Raw genomic sequence first — 26685 nt, forward strand, 5'->3', positions numbered from 1 at the left:
AAGTGGGCCATATGAAAATTTCGGCTTCCCCCTGCACTAAGGACCACCCAGATGGCAGCAGCTCTCAACACCAGACGTCTTCCTGCCATCATTCATGAGAAAAGACTCGTCTTTGCCATCAAAATGATGGTCGGCATTATTTCAGTACCAGATTTCTGGGCTAACTGCGGATGGGATCCCGGTCCCAAGCCTTAGGGCTAATCCAATCCTACAGGCCATTCCAAACCAGTTAAAGCTATCTGATCGGTTCCTACCTGTGTAAATGCTGCAAGACATACAGTCCTTGGACGGTGACGTCTACAAATTCGCAGTCGACAAGGAATATAGACAGAAAGTACTTGGTCGACTTCCTTCCCAGGACCACGTCAGAGGACATTAGAACCTGTTCTCGGGGACCTATTATCATTGCCATGGATCCATCACCCCAGTGTTCAAAAATTTCTGGAGTCATAATGCTTTTTTTTTTTTTTTTTTGTGTGTTTATTATGTTGTATAATTTGGCGCCTCCATAGCCAGGTGGGCAGGAGCAGTAGTGCATAGCACACACTTCTTGATTAGACCGGGGTTCGAGCCCGTACCCACCAAATACGGAGGATGTAGCAGGTCACTGAATGACCACCGCATATTCCCAGCCTGGATAAAGGGTGAGGGTTGGCGTCAGGAAGGGCATCCAGCCGTAAAAATTGCATGCCAAAACAATAAAAACGCTGACCCCATATAATAATGGGAAAAGGCGAGGAGGGAAAAAAAATATATGTTGTATAATTTCTTTTATGTAAATCCCTGACTTGTAGCCATGAAGGGAGTTGTATACAGCAATATGCCTTCTGTATATAATAAAGAGTTCTTCTTAACACTTCACCAGTGGAGAAGACTACTGTTACTTATTCTCAGTGGATACCACCACCCAGATAGCACTGTTTCAAAGCTTGTTGGCTTCTCCTCAGTGGGTGGGCAGGTACCCTGGTGTTGCAATAGTGACAACCCAGTTATGAAGTATGACTTCACAATATGAGAGATGCCTGATGTTCAGTGATATAGACTATAAAATATTTAAGGGCAAAGACCTCATGCTGCGAGGTAGAATGACTAACATATGGGCTAGCACAAAAGCATCATTTTAACGTAGCCATCTACCAAAGTAGTTAAATTAATTAATTAAATTGGCATCGTTTTGGTTATATCTCATATTGTTAATGCCTTCACAATGAGTTGCCACGGTATTGTACTACCTCGAATAAGTAATACCTCACCAGTGGAGAAGACTATTGTTACTTACTCTCAGTGGATACCACCACCCAGACAGCACCGTTTCAAAGCTTGTTGGCTTCTCCTCGGTGGGTGGGCAGGTAACCTGGTGTTGCAATAGTGACAACCCAGCCCTGCCCACCCACTAAGGAGAAGCCAACAAGCTTTGAAACGGTGCCATCTGAGTGGTGGTTTCCGCTGAGAATAAGTAACAGTAGTCTTCTCCAAACCTAACTTAAACGATGCCAATTTAATTAATTAATTTAACTACTTTGGTAGACGGCTACGTTAATATGATGCTTTTGCACTAACCTATATGTTAGTCATTCTAGCTCATAGCATGAGGCCTTTGCCCTTAAATATTTTATAGTCTGTATCACTGCACACCATCAGGTATCTCTTATATTGTGAAGTCATACTTCATAACTGGGTTGTTACTATTACAACACCAGGGTACCTGCCCACCCACCAAGGAGAAGCCAAGCTTTGAAACGGTGCTGTCTGGGTGGTGGTATCCACTGAGAATAAGTAACAGTAGTCTTCTCCACTGGTGAAGTGTTACTTATTCGAGGTAGTAAAATTCCGTGGCAACTTGTTGTGAAGGCATTCACAATATGAGATATAACCAAAACAATGCCAATTTAATTAATTTAACTACTTTGGTAGATGACTATGTTAAAATAATGCTTTTGCACTAACCTATATGTTAGTCATTCTACCTCATAGCATGAAGTCTTTGCCCTTAAATATTTCATAATACAAATACATATAAAATACATAAAATACATTGACAAGAACAGAAACTGCCATACCAAAATCCTCTACAAGCCACTGCAGATATACCAGCTCTTAAAGGAATAGTGTATGTAATACAGTAATTCATCCATATAGAATTTAGTGATATAACTGCTTCAGTTTGATGGTATATCACAATCCTAAGACTTCTCCAAACAGAGTGCCAGGGAGCCAGGATTTCCCTCAGCATTATCCCATCAGTCTGCTGAGAACATGTCAGATAGTAGGAAGTAATCCCAACATTCAGTGAGAGGATGTGAAAGCTCTTTAACTCTGACTGCAGCTTATTCAGACTCCAAGCTTTAGTCAGAGTTTACAGTTTATTCAGACTCTTAAGCTTTATTCAGAGTTTACATTATTGCTATATGACAGAAATATTTCAAGCTATTCTGTTCCATATAATGAAACACAATAAAATACAATGTTACAACATTTAATGTTTTTGTGTTCATAGTATGGCACTTTTTCATAACATTCTAGCAGCTTTGGAAACATATGTATTTCTTTTAAGTTTAATGGATAATTGGTTTTAGCGGATGAGCATTATTCTCATATCGTCCATTAAGTTGAGGTTTTACTGTAATGCAAGGGCATTAAAAATCCAAGGTTGGAATCAGTTTGGAAACAGTCAACTACTGAAAATCTAATCAACTTTAAAAAATTTTAAGTGCAGGCACACATGGTATATTACAAAAAAAGTCTAAAGGGAATCCTGGATAATATTTACTTCCTCAGTTATTAAAGAATTCTAATGTTAGAATAATCTTAGAAAAGTAGAATGAGTACAGTCAGTTCTGCTATAACATGCATTTTTGCAATGCAAATTTGCTTCAATGCAATTGATATATTAGGGAACAATGCGACTATAATGCGATTTTTGCGTTGGCTCATGCACAATTTCATCTGCGAGTAATACCAGGTGAACGTAAAACCCAGCACCAAGCTGAATGTAGTGACCTGCGCAGCAATACATACAAGTTTACGAAGCTTAAAAAATGTCTAATGTTAAATGTGCAAGAGCTATATTTCCCATTTACTGTAATTGTATTGGTCAGAGACACTGTTATCAAACTTATCATTCGCTCTATTTGCAAAATTTTCTGTTTGAACAGAAATTTTGAGAGGCGGGATAGTGCGAGCGGAGGAGCACATTTCTGGATATCACTACCATAAAACAATAAAAACAATTTGCAGTTCCCAGTTCATTGGGCTTTTCTGTCAGCGCAGTCTAATTATAAACTGGTAGTAAACTTGATCTTATTGCATTTGCAATAATACTGATAGCTGGAATTCTCTGTGGGTTTTTACGTTGTGGTGAGATGTTTCTCCTTCCTCTTCAATCATATAAAAAAACATAAATAAATTTTCAGAATCTTCTCTTTTGTGTGTGCAATTTTTGTCATTATTGATTGATCATCTTTTTTACTGTTTTAAATTTTGCAATGCAAAAAAAATGTCAGTGAACAGAAATATCAATCAAACAAACTTCATATCTTGTCAAGGTAAAGTGTTATATTTACTATAATATTTATTTATTTATTAGAAATTTAAGATGTTTAAACCTGTGTTAGCAATATTATTGGGTTTCCTACTATTTTTTTTGGGTGCTCTGACCCTATTTCTATTTTCCCATAAGTCCTGTTGTTTTTAATGCACGAAATACCATAATGCAGAGATTTTTAGGAACACATGTACCGCGTTATAGCAGAACTGACATTAATGACAAATATCCACCAATTTCCTTTTCATTCATATATTGGATTAGACAAGAACTGTCACCAAAAGACAGCAAATGTATTATCAAAATTCTTTTCTTGGTAATTTTTACTGCTACCTATGAGCCTTTTATAATTTTCGAAAAGGAAAAAAGAAGCAGAAAAGTGTAAAATAAACTAGCAATGAAACAAACCTTTGCTACAATCAACCACTCACAATTACTGAATTATGAGAATTCATAGTTTGCGTAAACTCTAGTGCTGTTGACCTGAATTATGTTATTCAGTGCAAAAGCGACGAAAATGAAAGCAGTACATTCTCTGTTACTTTTTTTTCATTTGGATTCTTATAGAAAACTGCTATCCCTCTTACAGTTAATACTCCATATAAAGGACATTGCATGGAGAATTAACTCCAGTAATAATTATATATAATTTAATAAACTTAAAAATAAACATAATTAAATATAGCACTTTTCCATGTAACAGAATTACAGTTTATTAAAACAGTAAAGCGATAAAAACTTTTTACAGATTTTCTAATCATGTATAGTAATCAATTAAACTTTTATGGTAACTGTTTCTGAATTCATCTGTGAATTGTTTTTGGGCTGGGAAAGGAGTTTCTCACTATTTGAAAGTATCTTCTTTGCAACAACAACACCACTCAACCCGGCACCTCCGTAGCCAGGTGGGAAGAAGCAGCAGTGCATAGCACATGCTTCTTGATTAGACCGGGGTTCGAGCCTGCCACCACCAAATACAAAGGATGCGGAAAGGTCAGGGAATGACCACCGCATATCCCGGAGCAATATGGCCTTAGTTGCTAATGCTCTTAAAAAAAAAAAAAACCAAACCAAACCACTCAACCCCCTAAGCACAAATGAAAAGATTCATTTGTGTTAACAGCATTTCCATGTAAAGTTTCAATTCCACACACATACACATAAAAAACATTAGGACAAGGTAGCTATGTGTTTTTTTTTTTACAAATTTCATTTAGGCCAAATTGTTCTAGAATAAACACAGGAAAATAATCACTATTAAAACACTTTTCTATTTATAAATTTAACAGTTCACATGGTTAATGTCATGATACAAATATGCAGAATGGGGTTTTTAATCCACTTTGAGGGAAAAACCATGTGACTTTAAAAACTTTTTCTTCCAATTTTGCAGAAGTAAAATGGATATTTTTCTTCTGCAAAATTGGAAGAATAGTGAGTAGAAAGCCCAAAAATGTCTCTACCCTCCCTAATTTGGATTGACTCAGTCCATGATTTTCAATCCCAGCTCATAAAGGTCTTCGGTGAAGTCAGCAGTGAAACTGTTAAGAGCCTTATTTTGTATATGCATACCAAAATATATAAAATAAAATGAAATATAATATAATATAATATAGGAAATTTACAACTCATAGTGCACATTATGGCACATTATTACTGTTGTTAAATTATATGCTTAGGCTAATTTACTTTTCTATGTAGGTATGGATGTTAGTGCTGATCTAATGGAGCTTTCTAAAACTTCACTGACCGTTGTTTCTGCTGGAGTGAAATCTATTTTAGATATTCGCCGGACACTTGAGGTTTTGGTAATGATTTTTTTATTTGAAAAAATTTGCTAGTATAAATTAATCTTAAGCTTTATGAATTGTTTGAAATGGGAATGGTAAAGTGATTCTGGGAATGAGGCTATTCTGTGGTGGATGTTTTGTTAGCTTGGTCATAAATGTCAGAAAATTTTTGTGGTAATTTGGAAGTGTTTTGCTTAACAAACATAATCCGTGGTAAAGGAATAGTTTTAAGTGTTTTAAATTCCAGCGATTTGTTTATTTTTGTGTTCTTCTAAATATTTAGAAAGTTAAATTTGAAAGTAAAGGTGGCCATTGGTGTCATGAAAATTGCAATATTTTCATGATGATGGAGCAACAACACCACTCAAGCACATAAGCACACAAATGAACAGATTTTGATGGCATGTGTGCACACCTGACTCCAACTGGACATAATGCTACAAGAGATCCTTTTGTGTATGTGCGCTAATGTAGAGAGAGAGAGAGAGAGAGAGAGAGACAATTCAGTGGAAGTGTAGTATTTTGTTGGATTGAGTGCTTTAAGAAAATGATCATTGTGCCTTGGAAGGAATTAAATTGGGAGAATCGTCATTCGTCAGCTGACAATCACTCCTGCCATCAGAAATGGCATCAGTAAAATGAGTGAATTTGAACTGCTGGTCAGGACAAGTAATGCTGACATAATAAGGCTTATGGAAACATGGTGCCACCTGGAGATAGGGGATGATGAGTTCCAGTACAATGTACTTATGCCGACCAGGCTAGCCGAGTGGGTAAAGTACCTGCCCGGCAACCCAAAGGTCGCGGGTTCGATTCCCGCCTCGGGCTTGGATCAAAGTACTGCAAAAACTTTGGGAGGTGCAATATGGTCACAGAAGCCGATGCGCCAACAACTACCAAAAAAAAAAAAACAATGTACTTATGAAGGATAGGGCAGATAGAAGGGGTTGTAGGGTCATGCTTATCAAAAGCAGGCTGAGCTGAGGAAAGCTTTCCCAGATTCAGATGTTTCTTATGCTAGTATAGGATCTGTGTGGTGTAAGATAGTTGGAAGCAAAGGTATAATGAGAGTCAGAGTAATCTACAGGTAAGATGATTGTGAAGATTATGATGAGAGCCTCTACATGCAAATGGAATGGGCAAGTAAGTGTGAATGTCTTATTATAGATGATTTTAATTTGCCTCTAATTGATTGGAGCAAATGGGAAGGAAACTCGACATGGGGAACAAAATTTTTAAATCAACTAGATGATTGTTATTTGTATCAACATGTCAGGGAAAATTCTAGGGAAAAGAATATTCTAGACCTGATCATCACCCATGAATCAGATGATATAATAGGGCTGACAGTACAGGAACCAGTAGCAGGAAGTGATCATGGAGTTCTACGGTGGACGATGAAGAGAGAGGTAGCAGTAGTTAAAGATAAAGGAATGGTTATAATTTCAGGAAAGGAAATTATGATGGCTTAAGGTGCTACATATACTCTATTAACTGGGTAGATATCTCACAGAGAGTGAATACAATTGAATTATGATATACCTTTAAGACATTAATCACAGAAGCCTTAAATGTGTATATACCATTAAAAAAATACTCCATGAGGAGGATTCCAAGTTGGATGAATAATGAAGTTTCCAGATTAATTGAGCAGAAAAAGACTTCATGGAAAAGTTAGAGCAATAAAAAGTACTGAAGCCTATAAAGCTACAAATTGATCTGTAATAGTGCCACAGAAAAGGCTGGCAAATGGAGATTATGAGAAACTGCTGGCAAAGAGTGGGGATAAGGAATTCTTCACATACATAAATGCAAAGAAGAGAAGGACAAACCAGATCGGATCCTTATGTAATGGACATGGGATAGTATTAGATACCCCAGCTGACGTTGCAGATGAACTCAATGGTTACTTTGCACTGATATTTGCAGAAGAAAACCCTTTATGTCAGTGAGAAATTAAGTGAATGAAGTTTAAAAATATGTGATTAATGATATTGAAATTTCACATGATCATTTAATGAAAAGACTTTCATGCCTACAGGCAAGTAAGGCTGCTGGGGTTGATGGCATGTGAGTGCATTGAACCATTGAGATTAATTATGGGCACATCACTGGACTCAGGATAGATTCCATTGGATTGGGAAGGTGCCAATGTATCTTCAGTACATAAAAGCAGTTCTAAGAGTGTAGTGGGAAATTACCGACTGGTCAGTCTGTAATTTCCCACTATCAGTAGTAGATAAAATCATGGAGGCAGTTATCAAGGGTAGAATTCAGGATCATTTAGATAGAAATGGATACATACAAAACCATGCTGTGATAGATACAAACACAGCATGGTTTTGTAAAAGGAAAATCATGTTTAACAAATCTGGTTAGCTATTTTGACAGGGTCACTCGTGAACTGGATTTAGGGAATAATTTCGACATTGTTTATTTAGATTTCAGCAAAGAATTTGACTCAGTCCCACATGAGCGGTTACTTTATAAGCTGAAACAGGTTAGAATCACAGGGAAAATCCTTAGATGGATAGCAGGATGGCTTTAGGCAGGAGGCAAAGAGTTGTGATAAATGGTTATTCTTCAGATTGGGTTAATGTAAGAAGTGGGGTTCCCCAGGGATCAGTATTGGGATCACTGTTGTGTCTGATTTTCTTAAATGACATCGATGAAGGGATAGAGGGCGTGATGTCTAAATTTTCAGATGATGTAAAGATTGGTAGAGTAGGTAATGATCACTGCCAAGCAGAGCTTCTTCAGAGTGACCTAGATAGACTTCAGGGGGTGGTCAGAAAAGTGGCAGCTTTGCTTTAATCCAGCAAAGTACAAGGTCTTACACCTGGGGAACATTAACCCCAATTAGCTTATACGCTTGGTGGAGTTGAACTAAAGTCAGTAGTGGAAGAAAGGCAATTGGGAGTTACGATACGGTCAGACATGAAGATCTCTAAGCATTGTAGATAGGTTGCAAGGAAGGCCCATGGTGTTCTATCAATGATTTATTGAAATTTGCTAGTAGAGATAAGGATGTCATAATCCCATTATATAAGGCTATTGTTAGACCACACTTGGAATACTGTGTTCAAAGTATGGAGACTGGACCTAAAAAAAAAGACATTTAGCTTCTTGAAAGGATCCAAAGACAGGTAACTTTCCTGGTGAGATTGGCAAAAGGGCATCCATATGAGGAAAGATTTCAAATATGTGGGTTGCACAGCTTGGAAACTACCTAGTTTCCAAGCTGTGCAACCCACATATTTGAAATCTTTCCTAATCTCTAAGGTACCTTAGAGGAGTCTTGATTCAGGTGTTTAATGATCTGAGAGGCAAAAGTAAGATGAATGAGGATGTAATTTTCACGGTTATAAATGATCCTAGAACTGGGGGGTGATGTTTAGACTGGATTTCAGGAAGTTTTAATTTAGCCAGTGAGTTATAAATTACTGGATGAAGTTACAAATGGGTGGTAGAAGCGGACAGTTTGGGGAAATTCAAAGGTCATCTGGATAGTTTGATGCTTTTCATTCAGAGTAGTGTAATGTCAAAGCAACTTGTGGCAAAGTGCTTCCATGATATGAAATCTATACACTAAGTAGTAAACTTAATTTGCTTATTGCTGACAACATGAGGCTATGTTGTTTAACGGATTCTGTATTGAATATTGTATCTTAAATGTTAGATTATACTGTAATCTAATGAACTCTATGCTATATACACATATAAATAATAATAACTGTCTATTTTGGGTGAGATATAATTGTTACTTTTTGGAAATTATTTTAAAAATCCATTTATCATTGACAAAATTTTAAAATAAATCAAGTTGCTAATAAATAAAGTTGAAATAAATAAATAAAGTTAAAATAAAGCTGAAATTTAGTTTTTCAACAAAAATTGTTGCAATTTGGTTTTTCAACATTTATATAATGCTTAATATTTATAGTTTTTAATGCTTCCCTTTATATCTAGGAAACCCAAGGTGTATGTGTTTTAACATATGGACAAAGTAAAGAATTTCCAGCATTTTTCACCTCAAAAAGTGGCTGTTTTGTACCTTATAATGTTTCAAGTGCAAAAGAAGCAGCATGCATTATAGGTATATGATGAATACGAATTTAAAAACTTCTACAGTATTCCTTACTTATCTTTATTCTTTTAATGTCAAATAATGAATACTAATTTTGACTGTAGCATAATTTGACATCCTTGTGGTACACATTTGTCAATTTTTGTGCTTAAAAGAATGTAATTTTATGAAAAGAAAATGAAAATGCTATCTAAATCTTCTGATTTACATGAGTTGACATACAAATTGTTGGGTTTACGTTTTAGAGGTTTGCTGATTTACTAATACCATACAAGTTTACTAATACCATATTGGATTGCCATTGGCCTCAATCATTGCTCTGTCATGATGTCTCATAACAGAGCAATACTCAGCAAAATTGAAATGAGGCCCAAGGATTATTTGACCATAATGTAATAAAATTGGCCTAAATTCCTTTACACAGACACTCCAAGTGTCTGTGTAAAGAGTTATAGTAGTATTCACCTCTATGTGTGAATACTACTATAACTCTAGACTATTATATTATAGTTAATATTTTTGTATTGTTTAGTTTTGGTATGTATTTGGGTGAATCGAACTCTATGCTTTAATTATTTAATTATTCTCTAATACAGTTGTGATGATATACTGTAGACTCCTGCCCATGTAAACCTTTCTGGCTTGGCTGTACTGGGCAGATTTAATGGATTCTTAGGTTCTGTAATTTCTTTCCTTTTTGGCCATTGTATATTTATTTGACCAAAGGAACCTCTTGCTGGCAGTTGCCTTAGTACATTGGTGGAACTGTCAAGGGCAAAGGAAGGGATTTCATTTTTTTCACTGGTCATTATAATGGTTGTAGACATTTTAAATTTTTTTAACATCAACTGATGTTATAAAGAAACCCAAGAGCCAATTGGGAAGTGTTCAGAGAAGTAAGTCTAGAAGCTACTAAGCTTCTTATATCAGGAGAGAGAGAGAGAGATATTTAAGATTTATGCCAATATGAAAGTAATATGAATTGCTGCCTTCTCTCTCTGGATTTATGGTAGAAATAAACTTTTTTTTGACCCATTCTCCTGCTCCTCATCTTATCTCTGTCTTTTTTACAAACCCATGGACCATAGTTTTGCCATTAAATTCACAGTTTAATGGCAAAACACAGGTTAATGAATCAGTAGTCATTATTAAACACAGGTTAATGAATCAGTAGTCATGCATGTAGTGTCTATTGCAAAAAATATACATTGGCAAGCATATGGAATGCATGGAACAGAAATGTTAGATATACTGCAGCATATCTAACATTACCATAATTTCTTGTATGTGTGGTGTGAAACTAAATTTGATTTAGCAATATCTTGCAGTAACATGCCAAAAAAAAAAAAAGTAGAATCTGATGGAAAGATGAGGTTACCAGTACTCCCAAGGCATGTCAGCTCTGTTTACTCGATATTTCAATGCCCACCTGAAATCTAGATTTCTTGAGTTTGTGTTTCTCCGGATTTTATTTCTTGAGCAGTACATTGCAAGTTGTTCATGGTAATATTTAATTTATGAGTAAGAGCATGATTAGACATTTTTTTTATCCATGTGACATCCACCTATCTCCCTCCTCTCTCCTCAAAAAAAAGGAATTCTGTTTTAATATTAGATATAGCAAAATATGGAAGCATATACAGGGTCACTGTGGGTAGTGGGAATCAATTTACGTCCTTAAATTGATTCACACCACCCACTTCCACTATATAGGATGGAAGTTAGGAGGGAGTATATGTTGAAAGCCTTGACAAACAATTTGGCACTGGAGAGATTGGGCAAGGCTCATGGTGTAGAATTTTTCTCAGTGTGGTCTGTGCTTGTTAACAGGAGAGATTGCTTCTACAGGGATGGGGTACACTTAAATAGAAACGGTGCAAGAATATGTGTTGATGCTATCGAGTAAGCAGCAGCCTGAAAAGCAAGTTGCTGGGGATTTCAGGAACTGCTGGGAGTTATCACAGAATAAGTAAATACATGGGCTGTGTTAGGATAACTAAGGGTAAGAACAGGTGCATGTATACTTGATTGAATGCCAATGCTAGGAGTGCAGTAAATAAATTTGATGAATTTGAAGTGTTGGTCAAGACATCAAAGGTGGATATTGTTGGGATCTCAGAGATATGGTACCACGCAGATATAAGGAATGAAGAATTTGAGGAGTACAGTGTGTACAGAAAGGAAAGACAGGATAGGAAGGGAGAAGGGGTTATGCTGTTAGTTTTTTTTTTAATATGAAAACCCCATACATGAGAGGTATTAGTACCTATAGTATTTAGTGAAGTGCATGGGTTGGAGGTTGAGAAGATGAAAGAAGATATTTGTTGACATTAGACTTGAACTTCTGTAGACCGTAATTTTCAGGAAATACGTATGAAGGAAGGTGGTTTCAGAAAATAGTACTTGAATGAATAAACGAGGAAGTTGAAAAGTTGGTTCTGTGAGTTTGAAGTTGGACAGTAAATGCTTGTTGGCTGGTGGTGCACTTGTTCGGACTGTTTTAAAAGAGAGAGCAGGAATTATAGAAGCCAGTTCAGAAGAACAGTGCCCATGGAAGTATCTATAGAAAAGGCATGCAGCAGAAACAGAACGTCTATGAGACAGAGAGTGGGGAGACTCTGTTAGAAATGAGTCATTAATTAACCTAACTGCCCTCTTCTGAATGGAATCTAGGATCCTGAGAGAGGTTTTGGGGGCACTGCCGCAGATGTGAGAACAATATTCCATGGTAGGGCAGATTTGCAATTTGTACAGAGTGAACAGCTGTTTTTAAGAAAAGTAATGCTGACAGCAAAAGACAAAACCAAGTTTTTTAGATGCACAGGAAGCAATATTGGTGATGTGCTTATTATTATTATTAGCCATATGGTAAGAATATATATCTGGGTAAGAATATACCCAGATCCTTGATATAACATGGCCTCGACAATACCCCCGCATACATACCACTCTAACTTCTCTGAACAGTGCAGTTCTCTGAGCAGTGCAGACGAGCTGCAAGAGTAGCTCATGGTGTCTTGTCAATGATATACAGGAATTTTTCTAGCAGGGATAGGGATGTGATTATTCCCTTGTATAAGGCATTGGTCAGGCCACACCTTGAGTACTGTATACAGGTCTGGAGGCCTCATTTCAAGAAGGATGTAGAGCTGCTGGAACGAGTACAGAGAAGGGCAAAAAGATTAGTGAATGGAACAAAGGGTTGCTCTTACGAAGAAAGGCTTAAGTTTTGCAAATTACAGAGTCTGGAGACTAGGCATCGGCGAGGTGATCTGATAGAGGTGTATAAGGCTTTGAATGGCTTGAGCATGCTCAATGCCGATGGGATTCTTCCTCTTGCTCAAAATAATCACCTGAGAGGGCATAAATTCAAATTGAGGAAGGACGGATGTCGGATAGATGTGCGGGAATTTGCTTTTAGCCAGCGGGCAGTTGGTTTGTGGAATAGACTTCCATCACTAGTTGTTGAAGTTGATAGCCTAAACAAATTTAAGGCTCAGCTGGACAGGTATTTCGAACGAGCGGAGGGGTGAAATGGGAGTAGTGGTTGTGTTTTTTTTTTTTTTTTTTTTTTGCTGATGCTGAATAAGCTTACTTTCTTGCATCATATGCCTCTACTAATGCTAATGCTAACTCCCTCCAGTCAACTATCTGACATTGTAGAGGCAGCAAGATTATACGCTGGCTAATCTGAAAGCCTCCTAGAGAGTTACCAATAGGTTTGGTCAGGTGTACTAACTAGCGGTCAGCCTGTGAACACCATTTTAGGGCTGTACCCTCGAAGTTTAAGGAAGTTTGGATCTTACCATGGTGTTCATCATAATCTCAAAGGACATCAATCATACTGCATGGTGGAAGAGATGGGAGGGTTGGCTGGAACTTTTCTCTGGAGACTAAACATGGGTTCCACCACTTCAAGTCTCCAATAAGCAAAGTGGTGGTATTGCACTGGTTGATGAGAGTCATCTACCATCTAGTATTCCCTGGTAACACAGAGGGGTGTAAATCCTCCATGTGGTGTGGGCACCAAGCCTTGACCCCTGCTTACGTTGGTTCACACCTGGGTGGTCACCCATATTGTGCTCGTACATCGGGTTATACCCAGGATTACTAACAGTCCCACCATCGTGAAGGTTCAAGCAGAGGATTTGACTGTCACAGACTGTCCGGACTTTGCTTAAATTCGATCCACTTGACTTGAGTGCCACCCAAATACCATTTAGAAAATATGTAAAATTTAAGACAATGCATCCAGCTGACATGGGTGGCTGGTGCACTGTTGCTTCAGTTTGGTATGACATAAGTACTGGAAAAACAAAATGAGAGTAGGAGTGTGTTATAAGTTTAATGAATCTGATGAATACAAGGAACAGAATGTCTTATGTTGGACAATTTTAACTTTTCAAATATTGACTGGAACTTGTGGTGGTCACTCGCACAGTAGCAAGACTTTTGTGGATTTACTAGATGACTGTTTTCTACAGCAGCATCAAGAGGCAACCAGAGGGAGTATAATACTCTTGATCTCATTATCAGCAGTGATTATTCATGCTTTAAGAATTTACAGATAAAGGAACCACTATGTGGCAGACTAATGAGACTTGTTGCAGAGAATAAAAATGCATGGGATACATATAAATTATCAGGTGACACAGAAGCCTGTAGTAGATATAAGCAAGTCTGTAATCAAGTCACAAAGAAGGTTAGGTAATTGAAGGCAGATTACAAGAAAGCTTTGGCAAAGGATGCAAAGAAAAACACTTCCTTCTAGAGTTTACTTATATAAACTCCAGAAGAAAGGGGATGAATCAGCCTGGTCCACTTAATATTGATGGTATGACTCTTGATTTTGTGTATTTATCAATGAGTATTTTGCATCTAAATTCACACATGAGGAATTCTGTAGGGAAGTGGAGAACAGAAGCTTATTAAACTCTAGCAGGGAGCTGAATTTTGTAATAGACTAGAGGAAAGCACCTGTGGTGGATGGGGATCTATCCAGTTATATTAAAGAAGGCAGAAAACGAAGTAAGCAAACCCTTAGCCACAATTATGAGAGCATTGTTGGACTCGGGGATATCCCCCCCCCTGGACTGGAGATGTGTAATTGTATCTCCAATTCAAAAAGGGGGAACAAAGCGTGACAAGAGTAATTACAGATTGGGTAGTTTAACTTCTGTTCCTGGGTAAAATAGTGGAGTCACTGGTTGAAGAAGCATTGCAGAGTCATCTAGACAAGACTGCAGTAATAATTCAGATACAGCATGGGTTTGTTAAGTGGAAGTCTTGTCTGACCAATTTGATTGGATACTATGATGTGGCACAAATTAACTGGATGCAAAAAATAATTTTGATATCATATACTTGGATTTCAGGAAAGCTTTTGATACTGTTGCACATGGAAGACTATTGTATGAATTGGAGCAGTATGGCATTGAGGACAAGTTGCTACAATGGATAAAAGGATGGTTGAGTGGGAGAAGACAGTGGTAATCAATGGACACTGCTCTTCATGGACTAATGTTATTAGTGGAGTCTCACAGTATTCAGTGTTGGGCCCATTGTTGTTTTGTATATTTATCAATGGTATTGATGAAGGTATAAACTGCAGCCATTATCAACCCACTTCAGGATGGAAGCCTTCTCAACAATTCATGCTGAGGGAAATGGTCCATAATCTGCTGCGCTGATCCAGTGCTTGTTGACATATTGACTGTATTTAGCGTAGGGGCTTGAACCCCGGTCTACTCATAGAGCATGTGCTACTGCACTTCGTCTCCTGACATCTCGGCTACGGAGGCCGTCCAATGAAGGTTTATCAGGCTTAATGTCGAAGTTTGCAGATGATACAAAGGTTGGCAGGGTTGTTAATGACAGTAATGACGGTATGCTACTGCAACAGGATCTACAAAAGATGGGAATATGGGCTGAGTAGTGGCAATTGAAGTTTAACATTGACAAATGAAAAGTGCTCTATGTGGGTAGCAGTAACCCCAGAGAAATATACCAACTATGTGGTACTACACTCAGGGTAGTGGAGAGTAAAAAAGACTTGGGGTAATTGTGCAGTCAGATATGAGGTTTTCGGAGCAGTGTAGACAGGCTGCTAGAACAGGTAATGTAGTCTTGTCAGTGATATATACAGGAATTTTGATAGCTAGGATAAGGTAATTATTCCCTTGTACAAGTCAGTGGTAAGGCCACACCTTGAGCACTAAATACAGGTCTTGAGGCCTCATTTTAGGAAGGATGTAGAGCTGCTGGAATGCATAGAGAGAAGGGAAACATGACATTGATGAATGGAACAACGGATTGCTGTTACCAAGAAAGGCTAAAGTTCTGCCAAAAATTGCAGCATCTGGAGGCTTAGGCACCTTCAAGGTGATCTGATTGAGATGTATAAGTGTTGAATGTTTGAGCAAGCTCAGTGTTAATGGAATTCTTCCTCTTGCTCAGATTACTTACCTGAGGGGACATAAATTTAAATTGCGGAAAGAGAGTTGTAGAATAGATGTGCAGAAATTTTCTTTTAGCCAGTTGGTGGTTGATTGTTTGAACAAAACTCTATCTGTTATTGTGGAGGTCGACAACTGAAATAAGTTCAAGGGAGAACTGGGCAAACATTTGGAGTGTATGGATGGGTGAAATGGGAAGGTTTTTTTTTTTTTGGTTGATGCTATATAATCTTGCTTTCTTGCATCGTATTTTTTTATTTTTTTTTTTTTTATGTGAACCCCAAACAAGAGAGGTACTAGAACCTATAGTACTTAGTACCGTGCTTGGGTTAGAGGTTGAGAAGACGAAAGAAGATATTTGTTAACATTGGACTTGAACTTTTGTAGATTGTAATTTTCAGGAAATACGTATGAAGGAAGGTTGTTCCAGAAAACGGCAGAAGGTTGTTCCAGAAAACGGCAGTTGAATGAATAAATGAGGAAGATGAAAAGTTGGTTGTGAGTTTTAAGTTGGACAGTAAATGGATGTTGACTGGTGGCGGCACGTGTTCAGACTGTTTTGAAAGAGAGAGCAGGAATTATAGAAGCCAATTCAGAAGAGCAGTGCCCATGGAAGTATCTGTAGAAGAGGCATGCAGCATAAACAGTACGTCTATGAGAAAGCGAGTGGAGAGATTCTGTTAGAGATAAATCATTAATTAACCTAACTGCCCTCTTCTGAATGGAATCAAGAAGCCTGAGAGAGGTTTTGTGGGCACCACCCCAGATGTGGTAACAATATCCCATGGCAGGGCAGATTTGCGATTTATACAGAGTGAGCAGCTGTTTGGAAGAAAAGTAACGCCTAGAGCGAAAGAGAAAACCAAGTTTTTTAGATGCAGAGGAAGAAATATTTGTAATGTGCTTGTGCCAAGAGAGATTAGAAGTCAGGGTAATCCCCAAAAGAGATATATCGTTTTGCCCAGAAATCAGAGTGTCACTAAAGATAAGCATAGGAGCAGAAGAATCCTTTTTTTGCGAGATATAAGACAAGACTGAGTTTTAGAATGGTTGAAATCAACTAAGTTGTCTTTGCCCCACTGGAGAATTAACTGAAGATCGTCATTTAAGGAATTGGTAGCAGATTTTCGAGAAGTTGAAGCTGATTGAGCAGGACAAGGTTTCTCAAAATGGAAAGTGGAATGCAATGTGCTATCATCGGCAAAACTATGGATAGGATTTCCAGTCAATGTAAGAAGGTCATTAATATACAAGAGGAAAAGAGTAGGAGAAAGAACTGAACCTTCGGGGACACTGGCATTAGTGGAGAAGTTAGAAGACAGAGCCATCTACCATCACCCTCAGTGAGCGATCGGAGAGAAAACTAGATAAACAATTACTAAAAACGGTTGGCAAACCATAAGATGGAAGCTTGTTTAGAAGACTTTTATGCCAAACACGATCAAAAGCCTTTGAGATGTCAAGAGCAACTACTTGTGTTTCACCGAACCTTTCCATTGAATTAGTCCATAAATGGGTAACATAAGCCAGAATATCACCAGTGGGCCGACACTGACGGAATCCATACTGGCGATCGTTGATCAGACGGAAAGTTTCTAGGTAGTTTAAGAGTTGGCGGTTAATTGATTTCTCCATTAATTTAGAAAGAGTAGAAGTAATTGCAATGGGACGATAATTGGATGGGAGGGATTTTTCACCCTTTTTAGGAACTGTCTGGATATGAGCAAATTTCCAAGCAGTAGGAAAAACACCTTTGGAATAAGAAAGTGAAAAAAGGCGACAAAGAATAGGAGTAAGTTCAGGAGCACAGGTTTTGAGAACAAGTGGAGAAATACCATCAGGACCTGGAGCTTTTTTAGCATCAAGATTCATAAAAATCCTTCTGATATCCTTTTGACGGAAGACCAGAGGAGCCATTGAATGGAGCGTGTTGGGAATGGTGGGAGGTGTTTTACCAAGATCATTAATACATGAGCTGGAAGAAAAATGGGATGCTAGCAGGTCAGCTTTCTCCTTGGCTGAAGTGACAACAGAACCATCTGGTTTGGACAGAGGTGGGAGCAGAGATGGGCAAAAGTTGCGGCCAATAGCTTTGGCAAGAGACCAGAATGCTCGGCTACCATTAGGGCAAGAAGCAAGTTTTCTACTCTTAGCCTGTTCAAACTCTAGTTTGAACTGATTAATAACTGCTTTACAATTGTTGCGAGCTTTGGTGTAGGCAGAAAATGAAACTGAAGAATTAGAAACAAGCCAATTACGATATGCAACATTCTCCTCTTGGACAGCCTTAGCACATTTATTGGAAAACCAAGGTTTAGATAAAGGACGAGATTTTAAAGTGGAGTGTGGGATAAAGGATTCCATTCCTACAAGAATAATTTCACTGACACAATCTGAGCAAACGTTGACATCAGAAGTTTTGAAACAGTAATCCAACCAAGGAAAAGAAGAAAAGAAGTCTCGCAGGTCATCCCATTTTGCATTCTTGTAATGCCAAACAACACGAGGTTGGGAATAGCCATGAGATAAAGGTTCCATTGGAGAAGAGACAATCACCAAGTTGTGATCTGAAGTGCCTAAAGGAGCTCTCACTTCGACCGTGTACTTAGAAGGGTTGTTTGTGAGAAAAAGATCGAGCATATTGGCTGTATGATTAGGATTGTCTGGTATTCTTGTAGGTAAATGAACAATCTGTGCTAGGTCATTAGTAATTGCAAAAGCCTCAGCATCTCGACCTGCTGGGTCGGTGTGACTAGAAAATGGAAGCCAGCTGAAGTTGTGAACATTAAAATCACCAAGGAAAATTACCTCACTGTTAGGAAAGTTGGACTGGAGAAAGTCATGTTGCAAAGAGAGGAAGTCAAAGAGCTCCAAGTGATTAGTGGAGTTGGGAGAACGGTAGAGACAACAGATGAATTTGACACAATGAGGTAGAGAGATTTTAAGCCAGAGAAGATCAAAGAGAGGAGATTCCAAATTGCCAAGTCTCTGACAGGGAATATCAGAACAGACATATGCACAAGTACCACCTTTGAGGCGAAAGGAATCATACAGCGAATAATTTGGGCATCTGAGATGAGCAGTAGTTGAATCAACCGATAACTGAGATTCTGTCAGAAAAAGTACATGGGGTTTGGCAGACTGCAAATGGAAATGGACATCGTTGAGATTAGAATTGAGACCACGTATATTTGTGAAATGAATTAGGAAGTGCTTGGGAGGTTTAGATCTTTTCACAGATAAGCTTGCTCTATTAGTTTGACAATTCATGGTGTATTCAATGGTAAGAAAAAGTGGGTGGGACATGCTGTATGAAGTAATGAAAATTTTGGATATGGCGTACACGTGGTAAGAATATACCCAGATCCTTGACATAACGTGGCCTCGACAATGCTCCCCGCATACACACTACTCGGACTCCCTCCAGTCACTATCTGGCAGAGTAGAGGTAGCAAGATTATACACTAGCTGATCCTGAAGCCTCCTGGAGAGTTACCAATAGGTTCGGTCCAGTGTACTAACTAGCGGCCAGCCTGTGAACATCGTTTTAGAGCTGTACCCTCGAAATGTAAGGAATATTGGATCTCGCCACGACGTTCATCATAACCTCAAAAGTCATCACTCATACTGCATGATGGAAGAGATAGGGAAGGGTTGACTGGAATTTAGCTCTAGAGATTAAACATGGGTTCCACCACTTCAAGCCTCCAATAAGCAAAGTGGTGGTATTTCACAGGTTGATGAGAGTCATCTACCACCTAGTACTGCCTGGTAACATAGAGGGGTGGTGTTCCTCCATGTGGTGTGGGCGCCACACCTCGACCCCTGCTTACGTTGGTTCACACCTGGGTGGTCACCCAGGATTACTAACAGTCCCACCATCGTGAAGGTGCAAGCAGAGGATTTGGCTGTCACAGACCGTCTGGACTTCGCTGAAATTGGGTTCACTTGACTTGAGTGTCACCCGAATATCAGTTCCATCAGTGTTTTAGACTCCCAGGTAGCAAGTACAGCTTGTCTGGCATATCTGAGAGAATGTCTGTGACAACCTCAAGGACCAATGCTTCTGCTAATCCTTAACAGTACCAGTTCAGCAATTCCTTTAGCAGTAGCCTGCCCCTAGTGCCACACAGCTCTAATTTGTACAGCAGTTTTTCATGTGGAATGGTATGTCAAAAGCTTTACTGAAATCTGTATATGATCAGTATCACTTTTTTGCATCCATTTCCCTTGTTACTGCATCATAGTAGCTATTGGATTGGTCAGACAGTACACCTTCTAAAATAACCATGCTGCGATTTCTTTTTAACTCTATTTCTGATAAAATGAACCTGCATTACTTATAGATCTATAATTACTGACTCCACCCTTTGATCCCTCTTTGTAAATAGAAGAGAACTTTGCACATCTCAAATCTATAGAGACTCCTTTGAATCCAAGGATGCTCTCTTAGCTATGTTGAAGGTTTGCTTACATACCAGTGCTTCCTTAGCCAGGTGGGCAGGAGCAGCAGTGCGTAGCACACGCTTCTTGATTAGACTGGGGTTCGAGCCTGTGACCACCAAATACGGAAGATGCGGAAAGGTCAGGGAATGACCACCACATATCCTCGAAGCAATATGGCCTTAATTGCTAATGCTCCTAAAAACCAAATAATAACGATAGCTTACATCCCTTGCTGCTTCTTTTAATGTAATTGGATAGATTCCATCAACCCCAGGTGCCTTGTTACATGCAGTTTCAACAATTTCTCTTCTTTTTTTCTCAGTTTTCAAAAAATTCATATAGCTTCCAGTTATTATTTTATATGCTTCTGATATTGTCATCCCTAAAAACATATTTGTGTGTAATGTTGATGCAAAATATATATTGTTTGTGACCAATCTGAAGAGGCTCAAAATTCATATAGCTTCCAGTTATTATTTTATATGCTTCTGATATTGTCATCCCTAAAAACATATTTGTGTGTGAATGTTGATGCAAAATATATATTGTTTGTGACCAATCTGAAGAGGCTCATCAGTAATGTTATTCATATTTAGTGTTTAATGTAGGTCATTCCTTTCCTTACAGTGTTAATATAAGTAAAGAATTCATTGCTGCTTTTTCTTTGCATTCATATTCAGACATTGCCTAATTTGCCTTAGCTTGCCTTACTCACTTAGTCACTTGAGTGCCAACTAGTTTGTACTTAATATAGGTTTCTATGCTACTCCCTGCCAATTTATAATTATTCCACCCATTTTCTTCTCTGCCATCAGCTGGATAAGTTTATCTGAAATCTCTTTTGGCCTAAACCTTGGACAATATCTTTTAATTATAAAAAAGCATAGTAACTTCTTTTATACCAACATTATTTCCCTGAATGCATCCCATTCAGAATTTGCAGTTTGTAACATTATCAGTTGGTCCTGCTGAAAAGAATTTAAAAATTGTGTACGACCATTGTAGTCATCTTCATGAAAGTAATATTCCTTCTATTTACACTTGACAGCAGTTATACCTTTTAAGTAAATCCAACATCAACATACTTGTCTGTTTTGTAGTTGCACTCTTTTGTTGCAATAAGAGGAGTGTTTCGTGACTTTTGCTGGGATATATTTAGAAATGTAATCAAGTGAAATAGCATGTTACATCACTTATCTTAAAAATGAAAAATAACTGCATAATCTGTCAAAAACAGCTTATTTGGGGACCAAAATGATCAAAAAATCCCACAGACTGCTGGAATAGCCTGTGGGGCTTTTTCAGTGATATACAGGAATTTCATCAGTGAGGATATGGGAGGTGATTATTCCATTGTATAAGGCAATGGTTAGCCCACACCTTGAGTACTATATACAGGGCTGGAAGCTTCATTTGTGGAATGGTGTGGATCTGTTGGAGCAGGTGCAGAGAACAGCAACAAGATTAGTGAGGTAAACACTGGGGTGCTCTTACTGATAAGGCTTTAGTGCAAATTGTAGTATCTGGATATTAAGACACTTGGAAGGAAATCTGATTGAGGTGTTTATGGTTCTGAATGGATCGAGTAAGCTCAATGCTGATCGAATCCTTTCTCTTGTTCACACTGCATATATGAGGAGGGAAGATAGTTGCATTATAGAAGTGCAAAAAATTGCCTTTAGCCAGCAAGAAGTTAATTGTTGGAACAAACTTCCCACCTCGTTTTGTAGAAGTGTGTGCTTGAAGAAATTTGAGGACGAGATAGACAAACTGTTAGAGGGGAGGGGATGGACAGATGATATGAGAAGTGTTGATTTTTTATTTTTTTTGGCTGATGCTGTATAAGCTACCTTTCTTGCATCATTTGCCACCAATAATACAGCTACTACTACTAATAATAATAATAATAATAAATCAAATTAAAAGTGGATTTCTTTCACTGCTGGCATTGGAAGGCAGTTCTATAGGGTACAACGATGAGCATTTTCTTCTGAGCATCCTAAAAAAAAGCATGTGGAATTCTTTCAAAAAATTGTCTGACAACGCTGATAATGCACCCATTATGGTATTCCTAAAAACTGGAATAGCAGAGATATTGGGCATATGGTGGTAACATGTCTTGTCATCTTATTAGTTTGTGTGCTGTAACGGAGATGGATGCTTTCCTGTGAAAATGAATGATATTTGGAGAAATTTACTACTATATACAAAGAATTGCTAAAAGGAAAGTTTGATTTAAATAATTTCAATTAATTTATGTCAGTGAAGTAAAAAAAGACTTTGAAGTATGTTCTTGTTTTTTTTTAAATGAAAATCCCAAACATAAAAAGGTATTAGAACCTATAGGACTTAGTACCATATTTGTGTTGAAGGTTGAGATGATGAAAGAAGGTACTTGTTGACAATAGATTTTGAATATCTGTAGATTGTAATTATGAGGGAAATATGTGTTAAGTGGTGTTTTTCCAGAATGCAGAAGTTGTGTGTGCACATTGGCTTTCTTTGGTTAAATATGTAACTAGATCAGTAGCAACTTTTGATAAGTCTGTTTAAAGATGAATTGTTAGAAGTGGTGAGAAAAGCCATATGAGCACTTTTCAGTATTACTGAATTGAGATGTACAACATGCAGTCACTAGTCAGTGCTACTGGCTCATATCCAAAGCCAGTTCATGATCAAAAAGAAGTTTTGAAAAAAAGACGAATTAATTAACTCAAGAAAAAAAGAAATTCTGAATTAAACTTCTGGTGGAAGCAATCTGAACAGTCTAGATATGTTATCCTTACTCTTGCAGTAAGTCTTTTCATAATTCCTTCTTCTGGATTGAATAAAGCAGTTTACTTATTTCTTTTAAATGTTATGGCAACATTTAAAGATATGAACAAAGCTGTTTAATCCAGCGTACCTCACATTCATGTGCTCAAGTTATGTTGAAGAAGGTTATGTGCAACTTTATTACGCCAAGTTTTAAAAATTTCCACTTTCATTTTGGAAGCTGATTGCCATAGCAGACTAAACTGGAAGGATGTTTTTTTGTTATTTAGGAGCATTAGCAACTAAGGCCATATTGCTACGGGAATATGCGGTGGTCATTCCCTGACCTTTCCGCATCCTCCGTATTTGGTGGTGAAGGGCTCGAACTCCGGTCTAATCAAGAAGCGTGTGCTACGCACTGCTGCTCCTTCCCACCTGGCTACGGAGGCATCTAAACTGGAAGGATGATTCTGCCTTAGTCATAGGTGTTTTTTTTATGTCAAGGCCATGTAGAGTCTAAAAAAAAAAAAAAAATGGGAAAGATTCTGTTTTGTTCTGTGAGGAAGTATTTTATTGCTGCATGGGACTGCATGATGCACAAATTTTGTCATTTGGCAGTGTATTATTTTGAAATTTTTTTTTTTTTTGACTAGTTTCAAGTACTTTTTAGATTAATTAAACATAAATTGATCAATTAAGCAATAGTCGTTTTGCAGCAGAGTTGCATTAGTTTCCATTTGAGAACCTACCAGATGCTATTATGAAAGAAGAAAGAATTGATGCACTGTGGTCTTTTGTTGTGGAACTAACTAGGCATAAGAAAGTTTCTCGAAATATAACAGATTATTCCAAGTGATTTTGACATAGTAACAATTTATCATAGCAATGCTGAGTGTGAGAAAATATTTAGTCAGATGAGAAAAAGAAAAACTGAGTTCAAATCTGTTTCTGGAGAAGCTTTGGAAATGCTCTTGACAGCCATGTCTAGACATCAGTTCCATTGTTATGAACAAAATTTTGACTCAATATTTCTATAGAGGGCAAAGTGTCTGTAACAGTATCTTTCTTGAAGTATTCAAAATCAGTTGATGTCTAATAGATTATTCAGACAGAAATCCATAGACAAAAAACCGTAGGTATGCTAATGTTTTAAAAATGTGCTGTACTGGTAAACAGTTCTATGTCTGTATTTTAATATCAAATATATGTTGTCCACGAAAACTAATTCCTAGTGCCGTATTGACTTTACTAAAACTTCCTGCTTTTTTTGAAAACATTTTTCAGAAATATGTTTACTGATAGCAACATAGAAAAAAATATTAGTGTGAAAAAACAAAAACAGCAGGCAATTTTATTGAAATTGACAAAGAGAAAAATAAGAGGTGGTGATGGTTTTGAAAAATGTGCCATTTTTTATTGCTGCACATGACAGTAATCAAAGTGATTCCAGGCTATCCCATTGTGTTGACCTGTCCCAACAAAATTGTTAAATAATAAGCAGTTTTCTCTCAGTTTGAAATTTTTTGCACAGTATTTCTTATTATCATTGAAGATAAAGAAATAGACAAAGCAATAGATGGCTGCAGTATCAGTGTGCTAGCTTCAAGGGAGCTAGCAAACTGATTATGTATGATCATCATCCTTCCATACTATGTGGAAAAGGCCTGGGTTCAAATTTCATATCGACAGAACTTACTTTTATTGATCACATTTCCACAATGTAGCCAAGTTGGTTTCACATTAAAAAATCACAGACAAAACAAAACAGCACAAGTTAAAATACTTTGGAGAAAATGGTGAGAGTTATTATATGTTGTTATTTACTAAATGTAGAGTGCAAAAGATGGGAATATAAATTTCAGAAAAGAATAAGGACCTAACATTTTCTGTGAAAGTTTGAATATAGAAATCGGAAAAGAAATGAGCAGTGATTCATTTCATTTAGAAAAAGCATGTTATAGGATATATAGAAAATACAAGAAGTCCTTATTGTTCATCATCAAGTTGTTCATCGTCACTTGCCTATCATATGCATGCCATGGTTTGTGATTACATTGGGTCATATTGCTCTTAAATCAGTTTTCTTTGTGTATTTACTGAGAGTTTCTCAATTTCTTATAAATTTCATTAGAACCTAAATATTAATTAAAATTTAATGTTTTAAAATTATTCTTTCAATTGAATAATTTTAAAAAGTTAAAAATATCTTTAGATGTTTTATACACTTCTTACTATTTTTAATGAAATTAATATAAATTTTTTAATGAAGTTAGCAGCAGAATTCAGAAGTGCTGCACAAAATGTTACTTTGTGGGGTGCCATCACAGCAAAAAGAAACAATGTTATGGAAAGAATAGAAAACTTTTAGCCATCTGAATTAAAGATATGAATCAACACACATGCCCATTAGTATGAAGGTAATTATGGATGAGGTTCCAAGTTTATATAGGTGTGCAATGCAAGCATTTGGCAAAAGTGCAAATGAAGAAGCTTTTAACACTGGTCATTGATAGTCATGCAAATGATTGTCTATAAAAGGTTACAAGTTACGGTTGGTACAGTCCCTAAAACTCAGTGAAAAATGATATGATTTCGCTGTACAGATGTGCAAGCTGACATGGACAATGACCTATCTGCAACCTGCCTGATCTTTGGTGATGAAGCAACATTTCACTTAAGCGGTAAGGTTGAATTGCCATAATGTGTACATCTGTGGCACTGAAATTCCACTTCACATTGTAGAACATGAATAGGATTTGCTGAAAGTGATTGTCTTCTGCCATTTCAAAACAGAAGATCTTTGGCCTGTTTATCTTCATGATCATCATGATTATCTATCAGGACATTCTGATGAACTGGCTTTTCCTTCAATTAGAGCAGCATTTCCCAAACTGGAGTTAGCAGACCTCTGGGGGTCCATAGACCAGTTCCTGGGGATCCGTGAAGCATTCAGAAGGTATCAAGTAATATGTGTTTATTTTCTTAAAAAATATACTGATAGAATCACAACAAATTTCATTACAGAACATTACTTATTTTCGATACAATCAGTATATATAATTGTATACATATTTTAAATTATTCGTTCTATGTATAGCAAATTGATGATAAATTATGCAGATGAATAATCTGTATAATTATTCATTTATCATCATCTGTATAAATACAGATGATGATAAATTATACAGATGAGAAATTATACATCATAATTTTATTATGATGATAATTAAATTATATATTATACAGTATATCTGTATAAAAATAAGAATAAAGTTGAGTTGTTTCACACATTAAACTTTGAATTTTCTTTTCAGAAAACCCAGTGGTCATACTGGGTTTTCTTTTTTGAAAGGGGTCCAGAAACTTGTTTTGATTTTTGAAGGGGGCGGTAAATCTCAGTAGTTTGGGAACCACTTAGTTGGAGGAAGACTCTTACAACTACATTTTCCAGCGGGATGGTACCGCTCCTCATTTTCATTGTGAAGCCTGCCATTACATCAGTGAAGCTCTGCCACAATGCTGGATTGGACATGCTACTGCTATTGACCTGTCCTTCCACAGTTGGCCTCCCAGGTCTCCAGACCTCAACCAGTGTGACTTCTTTCTCTG

General features: G+C 37.3%; 1 protein-coding gene across 1 annotated transcript in view; it reads left to right on the forward strand.

Annotated features, from left to right (window-relative positions):
- The window catches only part of LOC150084429 (uncharacterized), a 182486-nt gene that overhangs the window by 36116 nt on the left and 119685 nt on the right, over positions 1–26685 (forward strand). Inside the window, exons 6-7 of the mRNA XM_090376226.1 lie at positions 5246–5352; positions 9304–9430. Coding sequence (XP_090232352.1) covers positions 5246–5352; positions 9304–9430 — 234 coding nt within the window. The remainder of the gene's footprint in view (positions 1–5245; positions 5353–9303; positions 9431–26685) is intronic.

Source organism: Mastigoproctus giganteus, chromosome 6, assembly GCF_048544385.1.
Source record: "Mastigoproctus giganteus isolate SK-2022 chromosome 6, ASM4854438v1, whole genome shotgun sequence".
Lineage (NCBI taxonomy): Eukaryota > Metazoa > Arthropoda > Arachnida > Uropygi > Thelyphonidae > Mastigoproctus > Mastigoproctus giganteus.